We start from the raw sequence: 11,949 nt of genomic DNA, 5'->3' as shown, positions 1-11,949 counted from the left end.
GTTCCCTAATTTAGTCCTTGTTTCCAACTCAGTGCCACCTGGGGATGGCCAAAGAATGTTCATGACAAATCACACAGGATGCCCCAGTTCTGTTCAGCAGCTCACAGCTTCCCCAAGCAAGCAGCCTTAACTGGCTGCACACTTGACATTTTACTAGGTCTGACTGAGTGGCTACCAAACGGCAAGTGACAGCAACTGCTCCCTTCCATAGTAAACGATGAACAAATGGTTTTGCTTATCCTTCCTTGGTCATTGGCGGAACCACAGTTTTTATTTTTTAATTTTTAAATAGTTGTGTATAAATGTTTTGCCTGAGTGCACGTGCAGCATGTGCGTGCCTAGTACTGGCAGAAATCAGAAGGGGATTTTGGATTTCCTGGAACTGGAGTTATTGATAGTCGTGAGTTACCACGTGAGTGCTGGGATTTGAACCCTGGTTCTGTAAAAAAGCCGTGAGTACTCTTAACTGCCGAGCCATCTCTCTTGCCCATCACTCAGTTTTTTAAACACACACACACACACACACACACACACACACACACATATTTGTTGTTTTTGTTTTTTTAATGTGAGTTACTGGTGGTTGTGAGATGCCACCTGGGTGCTGAGAACTGAACCTGGGTCCTCTGCAAGAAAGAGGAAGTGCTCTTAACCGCTAAACCATTTCTCCAGTCTGCCATCACTCAGTTTTTAGTTATTGATTTGTTTTCTCATGGTCACCTTGAACGTTTTGGGAGAAGCAGTGCAGCCCAATCAATTAGCAAAGGCTAGTTTCCAATTTTCCACCCAGCGAGGTGAAGAAACACTGCCTGAGGGATCCCGGTTTCCACAGGGCAGGATTATGGAGGCCGGAGAAGAGTGCCCTAAGCAGGGACGCCTGAACGGAGGGGAGACGATCACCAGGGTCTCGGGATCAAGGTGAGAGGGGTAGATATTAACAGACAAGGACACCCGGACCCGTTCAGCCGCTCCAGCTTTACGGCTTCACCGCCCGCGTGTGGGTGGGGCTTCCGGCCGATGTCCTCTGCGCACGCGCACCCGGAGGACGTCACGTCCGGCGGCGAGAGTGAGAGGCGGAGAGAGCCGGGCCGGGTGTCCCGTAGTATCGTTCCTCTCGCTCGTTCAGCCCTGACTCTTATGGTTCTGCCTGGCCGCCGGTAGCACAGCGTTCCCGGCCTGCTCTCCGCTTAGCCCGATCTCTTAGTCTGAACCGGGAGTGTTTGCTCTACTAGAGGTGAAGCGTGCATAGCCGGGAGAGCGGGGCCTGGGGCTTCACCGGGTGCGGGCACCTTTCCCGCAGGTGGAGTCACCTGGGCAGGATTTGACCGGGCTTTCAGGGCGGCGCCTTTGCCATCACAGTGCAGCCTCAGGAATGCTGTCCATAGGCAACAGGGGCAGCGAATGCTTAAAAATTCAAAAACCAAAACCCCTCAAAACTGCAAACTTTGCATTTTAATATTTGGGCTTTTCAAAACAGCTATAAAGAGGACCGTGGAACTCTAAGGCAATTCTAAATTCTAAATCGCTTTTTTTTTTTCAAAAAATGAATTATAATCTTTCCTAGAACAGAAACTGTTCGGATATATAATTCCCAACAAAAAGTCCACCCCCCCCCGGACATTTGGGGACGTCTCGGGGGGCCTTTTAGTAGCTGAGGGCTTTATTCTTTGGAAGAATGTTTGCATCTTTAGTGCCTGAATCACTAACCTAGTTTGAACTCTTCTTTTGGTTTACCGTTAATATCATAAGGACTGTTCTTAAAGAATGGTGGGCCTCTGAGACGATTTGAGTGCTCTTGCCAGGTTTTAACCGTCTTCTGATTATACTTTAATGCTGTTTCTCTGTTGGAGTTTTGTATTTTGATAATTACATTTGGTAGAATTGTGTTTACAGAAAGAAAAATAAGGGCAGGACTTTTTCCTTCTAATTTCTCCAAATGCCCATTTTCGAGAGCACAGCTAAACAAAACAAAGGAATTAAAGTCACCTAGAATCTTACTAACTGAATAACTTGTTAATATTCCAGATGTATCCTCTTATTTTAAAAGCAAACCTATCTTGGGCCAGGAGCAGTGATCCATACCTTTTCTCCCAGCACCTAGGAGGCAGAGGTGAAGATCTCTGAGTTTGAAGCCAGCTTGGGCTATTTAGTGAGACCTTAGTTGTAAAACTGGAAGCAGAATTAATATACACCTCTGGTTAGCCCCATTTATATGACATAACCTGCCAGCGTTTCTAATTCATCTTATTTGTTCATTTGTATTTTGTTCATTCATGAGTACAAGGTATTTCATTGTGCTCGGGGTTCTCATAAGTAAAGAACGAGCCCTAGAGAGTCCCTTCTGTGCCACCTATTTTAGGAGCATGGAGGACAGCTGACCTTTATCTTCATATCTATGTCTTTGACCATGATGCATAAGGAAGATGGGATAAGGTTGTGTAGATTCAAAGATTTAATGCTTGCTAAAGGATGGGAAATTTATCATATTTGATTTATTGAAAAGGCAAAGAAAATTCACTTAATGTCTTCACCAATTCTTCTTTCTTTGGTTTTAGGCTCACTTAAAAAAAAAAAATCCCTCCAAGGATGAAACATGACTGACGACTCTCAGAGGAACTTTCGTTCAGTCTACTATGAAAAAGTCGGCTTTCGTGGAGTTGAAGAAAAGAAATCACTGGAAATCCTTCTGAAAGATGACCGTTTGGGTGAGTCTCATCTGCTTAAGCTCATTGGGTCAAAGTTACCGGGTAAATGTTACTGTAAAGGATTCAAAGCAATACTTATTATTTGTTGTATTGTGTGTGTGTGTGTGTGTGTGTGTGTGTGTGTGTAATCAGAGTGCCTCATTGAGAGGCAGAAGGTTTTTGTAAAGCTTCTTAAAAACTGGACGCTGCTTAGTGTAGTGGTGGAAAACATTGATCCTGGCAGTCTGGAGGCAGAGGCAGAGGGATCTTTAAGTCAAGGGCAACCTGGTCTACATGGAGAGTTCTAGGACAGCCAGGGGATAAATAATAATAAGACACCTTTAAAAAGAAATCAATTTTATTTTTTTATTAGTCTTATATATTTCCTCTCAATTTCTAGACATAACACCATGGTTTCTAGCTAAACTTTGCAAGAACCCTGGTCATGATTTTCTTTTGTGGAAGATAATCCTTCAGTACACATTAATATTTAATTTATCTTAAGTCAACAATAATAAAGTCCATTTTTAAACAGAATCATAGTATAAAAACAAACTTAAGTGCTTCTTGTTGGAACCTGGGGCCTAGCACATGCTAAGGCATGCTCTAACCACTGAGCCACACTGTGTCCCCACCCCAATTCTGTGTTTTGTAAGTAATGCTAATGTTAGAGAGGATGTAGTAATAGATGCAAAAATACGTCTCTATGCTGCAAAAGTGCTGGTTTAGATAGCTTAGTTGGTAGAAGATGTGGATTGAAAATGAGAACACTGTGGCTTTTCCTAAGTTTGTTGCTGATCATACGGTGGATTTCTCCTGCAGGCATGTATGAGTTAGACAGTTTTAAGAAGTGAAATTGCACTTTCAGGTGCTGTGAGCCCATGGGACATTTCTAATTGTTCTTTTCCTTCCTCTAGACATTGAGAAGCTTTGCACATTTAGCCAGAGGTTCCCTCTCCCATCCATGTACCGTGCATTGGTATGGAAGGTACTTCTAGGTATGAGACCCAGGAGTCGGGGGGGGGGGGGTTGTGTGTGTGTGTGTGGATTTGATTTCACATGTATTGAATGGCATCCTTTGTCATCTTACAGACACAAAAGGAGCATGTGCTTAGATTCTTTGCTGACTATTGGGTCTTCCCCAGGAGGCCCAATTACTGCTCACTGTAAAAGCCTTTCAGATGGTGACTTCAGAAGAAATAGATTAACAATTACTTGGACTGTCTGCTTATTAATGGCAGTAGAGAAGACAGTATTTGTTCCTAAAGTAAAGCCTTTGTACACTCAGGTATCTGGTGGGTCTCTGCTCACCATCTTCAAAAGCCATGACAGCTATTTTAGTTTTTCCCATAACATTTTTCTTTCTTAAATCTGACAGGAAGATTTTGTAGCCATCAAAATCGGTTCCATCCAGGCATGCGCTTTAGGTGGTCATGTCAGCAGGCATGAAACATTGGGGTGGGAGGAAGGAGAACTGGCCCCGCCTTTGCTGTCAGCAGGGTAGCTAGGAGGAAGGCCATGCTCCAGTTTTGCATCTGTCCAGAGACATCTTGAGCTAAGTTTCTGATTTTAGTCTTTAGTGCATTGTATTCTGTGACTCTTAGAGGTTTTTTTTGCTTTTGTTTTTGTTTTGTTCTTTTTTTCTGCCTACAAGTGCGAGTGAATTTCAGAGCTGGGTGACCAACTAAGGAGGAGAGCTGGCTCGGAGTCTGCCACAGCAGCTGTCAGCATCCCTTTGAACCCTAGATTTCCCCATCATTGCTGAGCCTGCTAGAGCATCTAATCCCCATTCATTATCATCCTCCATTTCTTTCTTAAACAGCTGGGGTTTACTCACTGTTAGCCAGGGTGAGGATGGAGCTTTATGAGGAGTATGGACTACCTCTGTGTATTGGGCATTTGAGGGTCACATCACCTACTTAAATAGTTTACATAAATTATGTACAGTACTCTTGAATGGACCTGAGGAAAGTCTTAACTATTCTAGATGGGCACAGACTCTGGGGGCCTAAAATACTTTCCTAAGGCCTGTGACAGACAAAGAATTAAAGCGTGTATTTGTAAAACTCATTTGAAGGGCTCCGATCAGGGGTAGGGCTAGGTAATAGACCTCATGCTCTGTTTATAGCATGTTTCAGAACTTGAGAAATCTGCAGCCGTCAGTGTGGCCATGCAATGTGGCGGCCACAGGGGAATGCAAGCCATTTTAGAAAGCACTTCATGATGGCTTTTCTTTTGTTGAGCATCTTGGCAGCTTTGGTGCACTCATCAAAATAAATTCCTTTAAGGGTACATTTTGGGCAATTATCATCAGTGTCTTTTTCTTATGGGATATCCTGTATGTCTTATTAATGGGAAATGTTATGTTGTGTCTGTGACACTTTCTGAGCGCCAAGGCCTAACTGTTGTTTTTTTGTTGTTGTTGTTTGTTTTTTGCTTTTATCTCAGTTTTTCTTACCTTCTTTATTACCTAAGCCACTGTTGTTTTCTGCCACAGTTAGAGGCACTGGAAATGCAGAGCTCACCCAAGGTTAAAGGGCTCTTTGTAGTCTGGGTTTGGTTGCTCTGCGCTCTGCAGGTACTGCCTCACTTGTACCATTTTAAGTAAATGTCAGAGAGAGCTTTTGGGATGAACTCTTAGACACAGGTTTAATATGACATTCTGCTGCCTATGGTAGGCTCAACTATAGCTCTTCAGTCTGTACCAGCCCAAATGTGAAGGACATGTAAGTGTGTTCCCTAGACTTCTCAGAGAACCTGGTGCAGAACCCATCAGACACACTGAGTTTATGTCAGGAAAGGACACTTAAGCATGTTTTATGCATGGAAAGAGTTGAGCTTGTCTAACTGCTGTTTCCCAGAATGTTCGTTAGAGTAATTGGTCTGTGGGGTTTTACATTAAAGGGGGATGAATCACACGAATGAACTGCCCCCCACACATGTGATAGACACATGTGTCCCTGACATACATGTCATAATACTCTTTATTGAGTGCTTCATGAATTTGCCTCTTCATCACAGCAGCTTGTGGATTTAGACATTATTATCTCTAATTTTCAGATGAGGAGAAGGCGAGGCACAGGAAACAGAAGGAATGTACTGAGGATGTTCAAGTTAGTGAATTGTAGTTAGACCTCAAATCCCTGAGTCTCTGACTCTGCACAACCTCGTTACATTAATGGGGCTGGAATAAATAAAGGGAAAATTTGTTTATATCAAAACTGAACCTTAACAATGCATTGTTACCATTCTACAATCCATTTCCTATATCAATACCTGGGCCTCTGATTCTTCAGGGAACATTTGGTGTTGGGCTTCTCTGCCCCATTTCCTGTCTCTGCTACATGAAGGCACAAATGCCCACATTTGTGATAGATTGAAACACTGGTGGAGCCCTGGTCTTAGCTGATCTGAGGTGGAGCTGGTCATCTGCCTGTTGTTTTAATGTTACTGATCACTTATAAACAACACAGATGGAGGTCATGAGATAAGGCCCTGAGTGAAGTGCTTGCTGTACAAGCTTGGCAACTGGAGTTCACAGCCCAGAACTGACATAAAGGTGGAAGGAGAGAACTGACTCCATAGAGTTGTCCTCTTCACAGTTGTATGCATACACACACACACAAACACACACACACACACACACACACACACACACACACACACACACACACACGGTGGGGATGGGGTAGGGAGAGAGTCTTATGCTAAAGCCTAATGAGCAGGCAGCATAGTTAAGTAACAACCACAAAGTGTCACAGAAATACAATGTACATTGGCCTTATTGACGAAGACCATGGACTTTTGCCCCAGTGATACTGTTCTGTAGATAAGCTTTAACTACTGAGGATAAACTGAGGGAAAGGATTCAACAAACTGTTCTAAAATGTAGAAGGCCAAGTGCCCCAGGAGCTAAAGGTGTCTTCAGCACTAACCAGGATCCCAGTTAAACCATCATTACAGCTGATGTGGTTATTGCCTTGAAACTATGTCACATGTTTGTTCAAAGGCTTTCATGGTATCATCCCATTTCTTTCTAATCTCAGTGATGCACCATCTTGCAAAGCTCTTACCATTTAAGGTTGTTAGAGTAAGACTTTCTAAAAAGAATCTATGTGGCCATTCTTTGTGTGAATCTCAACACAGGGGCTACTTCTCACAGAATTCTTTTCATTAGCAGAGGGATTTAGATAGGTGCCTCAGCATTTGCCCAATTCCTGCCCTGTCTCTCTGTAGGCATCTTGCCTCCACACCATGACTCTCATGCCCAGGTGATGGCCTATCGCAAAGACCAGTACTGTGATGTCCTCCATGCGCTGACAGTCGTCCGCTTCATCAGTGACGCCACTCCACAGGTTGAAGTGTATCTTCGCATGTATCAACTTGAGTCAGGGAAGTTGCCTCGAAGTCCCTCTTTTCCTCTGGTGAGTGATTGTTCTCACGTGACATTCAACTTGATCTCTTTTCTAAGAATTACTTTTTATTTTGCCTATTAATGTGTTTGCAGCGGTGTGGGTCAAACCTAGGTCCTCATGACTGATAGGCAAGCACTCTACCTCTGAGCCACACCACTAACACTTTATTTTTTCTGGCTTCCATTTTATTATTATTATTATTATTATTATTATTATTATTATTATTATTATTATTACTATTACTATTACTACTACTACTACTACTACTACTACTACTACTACTACTACTACTACTTAGTTTTTTACAGTCCAGTCATTGCGCTCCTCCTGGTCCACCTTCCCACAGTTCCTCATCCTATTCCTCCTCCCCCAAATCTTAGTAAAGTGTTTTTTTTTAAAAACCACCACCTTTTTTTTTTTAAGATTTATTTATTTTTTATATGTAAGTACACTATAGCTGTCTTCAGACCCCCAAAAGAGGGCATCAGATCTCATTAAGGATAGTTGTGAGCCACCATGTGGTTGCAGGGATTTTGAACTTAGGACCTTTAGAAGACCAGTAAGTGCTCTTAACCGCTGAGCCATCTCTCCAGCCTAGTAAAGTGTTTTTTATGAATGATTTATTACTTATTTTTTTTAAAAAGACGTGTTTATTTGTTTGTTTGTTTGTTTTTTCGAGGCAGGGTTTCTCTGTGTAGCCCTAGCTGTCCTGGTACTCACTTTGTAGACCAGGCTGGCCTTGAACTCAGAAATTCACCTGTCTCTGCCTCCCAAGTGCTGGGATTAAAGGCGTGCGCCACCACTGCCCGTCAGGCATTTCTTTATTTTTATATATATGAGTACACTGTAACTGTCTTCAAACATACCAGAAGAGGGCATCAAATCCTTTACAGATGGTTGTGAGCTACCATGTGGTTGCTGCAATTTGAGCTCAGGACCTCTGGAAGAGCAGTCAGTGCTCTTAACCTCTGAGCCATCTCCAGCCCCTGACTTCATTTGGTAGTTTTGCCTTAGAAACTTTCAGTGGTTTCCCATTGCTGGCAGGATGAAAATGAAAGCAGCGGCTTTACGTGGGATTCATGGTGACGTGCGATCAGTGTTAGTTATTTCAAAGCACGTTTTGTTTTCCGCACAGTCATTCTTAGTGATGGCTGTGTGTTCTGAGAAACGTGCCATTAGACATGTGTTCATCTGCAAACATCAGGTATGTGTAGCTGCTTGAATGCAGACAGCTGCCACATTACTAGACACTTTAACCTAGAGGATCACTAGCTTGCATTAGTTCACTGGCTGACTGCCACTGTATCATGTGGTGCATGTCTGTAATCTCCAACGTGAAGAAAGGGCACGGGCATCCGAACCAAGAACTTCTGTATCTTTTTCCTGAGATTCCCAGCTGTTAACATTTAATGACATCCACCTTGCTATTTTCCTTATGTATGCACCTTTCCTCTCTCCCTCCCTCCCTCTCTTGTGGAAAATTTTTTTAAAAAATTGTAGGTGTACAGATGTTTTGCCTATATGTTTGTCTGTGCACCACTTAGCATACCATCTGCTTTCCTGGAACTGGAGTTACACCAGGTTGTGAGGTACCATGTGGCTGCTGGGAACCAAACCAAACCCTCGTCTCCTGAAAGAGTAGCCAGTGCCATCTCTCCAACCCCAGTTCTTTTTCCCTTTGAGATGAAATCTCCCTATGTGTGTAGTACAGGCCAGCTTCCAACTCAGTATCCTCCTGCCTCTGCCTCCTGAGTGCTGGGATCATAGGCATGCATCCGCATTTCTGGCTGTGCACATATACTTCTTTGTATAAGCCAGAAGAGAGCAAGATTCAGTCATGATGCTGTTTCTCTAGCTTCTTCTGTGTGCTCCTTGTGGGGACAAGGCACCTCTGTAGGCAAGCACGACACAGTTCTGAAGTCAGCACAGTGACACTACTCAGTCTCAACTGCAGGCTCCTCCTTTATGTGCCCAGTTGTTCTAGGGGTACCCTTCATCACAGATAAACAAGAAGGCTGGCCAAAGACTTGCTTTTAGACTGTGGATTACCCTGAGTTCCCATGTTGATGTAGACACCTGTGATTTGGGCTGGTCCTTTGTCTTTTGCTTCCATGCTGTGGACGCTTTGGACAGGTGTTGGTCAGTAAGTTTACAGACCTCACTTCATGCCCGGCTGGTGCTCCCTCTTGGTGTGATGCCAGCTGTCTCTTTGGCAGGGACACCCATGGGTGATGTCCCCTCAGTGTACTGTCAGCAGGCTTGGTGTGGCTTTGCCTTATGAAACATCCATTAACTTTGATCCTTTGGTAAAAGACTGCCTGCTGGGTTTGTACTGGGAAGTTATTCTTTCTCCCCTTGTAATCACTATTTTTAAATGGGGGAGACACTTGAAACTACTATGTAATTATCCTCTTCCTTGTTAAAGTTATCTCATACATTTGACCAATCATTGATTTAAAATTTTTATAAGTATTAATCTTTCATCTTTAAGTATTTTTGGACATAGAAGGAAGTTATAAAATAGTACACCACCTCATACACCTTCACATCCGTTATCCTCGCATGCTGGGTCTACCATAACCACAGAATGATGATCAGAGCTTACACATCAGCCTTGACACAGGGCTAGGAGCTAAGCCCAGCACCTTTTTGAGATCCGGTTGCTTGTCCCTGAATGCTCCTCTGACCCAGGTCCAGTCCTAGATCACCATTGCCCTTTGTTGCTATTCTGGGTCCTGGATGACTGGCTATCATCCTTGCTATCCTGTGACCTTGACAGTTTTGAGTGTCTTAGGGGTTTCTCCATTTGTCTGGTGTTTACTGATAACTAGAAACTGGTTATGCACTATTGGCAAGGATAGTGGAGAAGTACTGGTAATGGATCATTTGGTGCAGGGCCTGCCTACCAGGTTCTTCCTCTGTAAGCATATGCTTTGTAATTAATGAGTAGCTCATGGAAAAGAACTCCGAGGCTTTTCATGTATGTATATATATATATATATATATATATATATATATATATATATATATATATATATACATATATATATATATGTACATATACATATATATGTATATATACATATAAATACATATGAAAAAATAAAATTATATGTACTATTTACATATAAAAAGAATATATAAATATACATATAAAAATAACATGTAATATAAATAACAATCTATATATAAATATAAAGCATGTATAAGAACACACTTATATACTTACACATTTATTATTTATATATAAATTCTTTATTACATATAAATATATAATATATAAATTATAAATATATCATATAATTTAATTAATTATTTTTTTGAGACAAAGTCTCATTGTGTAGTCCTGGCTGGCCCAGAACCTGTGATATAGGTTGGTCTGGTCTTGAACTCACACAGCTCCATCTGCCTCTGCCTCCTAAGTGCTGGGATTAAAGGTTTGTGCCACCCGCATAGAATTTTGGGGCTTATAATTCTTCTTCTTTCCTAAGTTGTTGTAACTGCCCTGATTGCCAAATGGTGATTCTCTAATTTCTGAAGTCTCCCTGTGTTTGTTATTTGACTTTATCTGTAAGAGTTTCCTTTGCACTTCTTTGTTGACCTCTGTGGATGTACAGAGTCCTTTTAAAGTTAATGGTCTATAATCTTTTACTGCCTTTTTTTTTTTTTTTGATGTTCAGTATACTCCAGCCTCAGCCAGCAGGAGCTCTTACAACTGATATGTTCACTGTTTTGAATATTTCCTGATACTTTGGCACAAAAAGATGCCCCAGGATCTGCTTCTGCTTCATGTCCTGCAGCTCTGGCATAAGCCTTTGCTTCTGGTCTCATGGGCTCTTCCCTTTTGGGCTCTCTTAGTAGACAAAGGCAGGATAGAAATGATTATGCATATATATGTATATATACACACATATATATGTGTGTGTGTATATGGTTATACTTATATTCATATGTATTCATACATGCCACTTTCTCTCTTGTTCTCTTTCTCTTTCTCTACATACACACATACACACACACATATACACACACACACACACAATGTAGATGTTGTGCTGCTGGGCCTTGAACCCAAAGCACACATTCCAGACAAGTGCCCTGCTGCTGAGCTATACCCCAGCCTTTATATATTAATGTATATCTCTGTATATTATAATAAATTGAATTCCAACCCAATGTTACAAGTTCATTTTAGCCTTCCCTGTGACAGTTGCAGATATTAAAAGGTTCCCATTGTGCTAAGGTATTTGCTTCTGGCTTGTTTCCTGTATGTTCCAGTGTTGCCAGCTACTCCTGGCTACTTTTATTGCAGTTGTCTAGATAGTTTAATGAAGGTTTTATTTATCTGGCAAAAACAGAATGATTTTTTCAAGCAAGGTTTGCATGCAATCTTTGATTATCTACAAAATTTGTTTTTACCGAAGCCTGGGCTTTTAGCCAGGCATGGCCTCATCCACTTCTAATCCTAGGACTCAGGGCTGAAAAGGGGGGTCTTGAGTTTGAGAGCAACTACATAGTGACATCTCACATCAAAAATTAATTGACTTATTTTATATATGACTTATTATAACCAATTACAGATGTAGGGAGTTAATGATAGAGTGACAGATTAGCATGGATAAAGGCCATCACTCTTAAAATTACATTCATGAGGAGGGAGAAGTGTTCCAAATGTTAGGTGGCATTTAGGACAGTCTCATTTTCCTGTCACTCCGGGGCAGCACTGGGACACTGTGAGTTCTGTGAGTTCTGTGGTTCAGGGACTGAGTCTGTGGCTTCTTGGCTAGGCCAGTGCTCTACCACTGAGCTACATCTCTCCCCACCTTCTCGGGTGCTAGGCCAGTGCTCTA

At 42.1% G+C, this 11,949-nt stretch overlaps 1 protein-coding gene across 2 annotated transcripts in view; it reads left to right on the top strand.

Annotated features, from left to right (window-relative positions):
* Nucleotides 1-1,044: 1,044 nt before the first annotated feature.
* Nucleotides 1,045-11,949, top strand: part of Tbc1d7 (TBC1 domain family member 7) — a 21,413-nt gene continuing 10,508 nt past the window's right edge. Inside the window, exons 1-4 of one of the 2 annotated variants that reach the window (XM_031358987.1) lie at nt 1,045-1,234; nt 2,556-2,705; nt 3,602-3,682; nt 6,921-7,108. In XM_031358987.1, coding sequence (XP_031214847.1) covers nt 2,594-2,705; nt 3,602-3,682; nt 6,921-7,108 — 381 coding nt within the window. In that variant the 5' untranslated portion in view covers nt 1,045-1,234; nt 2,556-2,593. The remainder of the gene's footprint in view (nt 1,235-2,555; nt 2,706-3,601; nt 3,683-6,920; nt 7,109-11,949) is intronic. The other variant, XR_004115192.1, reaches the window with a different exon arrangement.

The sequence above is a fragment of the Mastomys coucha genome, unplaced genomic scaffold, assembly GCF_008632895.1.
Source record: "Mastomys coucha isolate ucsf_1 unplaced genomic scaffold, UCSF_Mcou_1 pScaffold7, whole genome shotgun sequence".
NCBI classification, from domain to species: Eukaryota; Metazoa; Chordata; class Mammalia; order Rodentia; family Muridae; genus Mastomys; species Mastomys coucha.
This window is presented reverse-complemented; position numbering and strand designations above follow the sequence as displayed.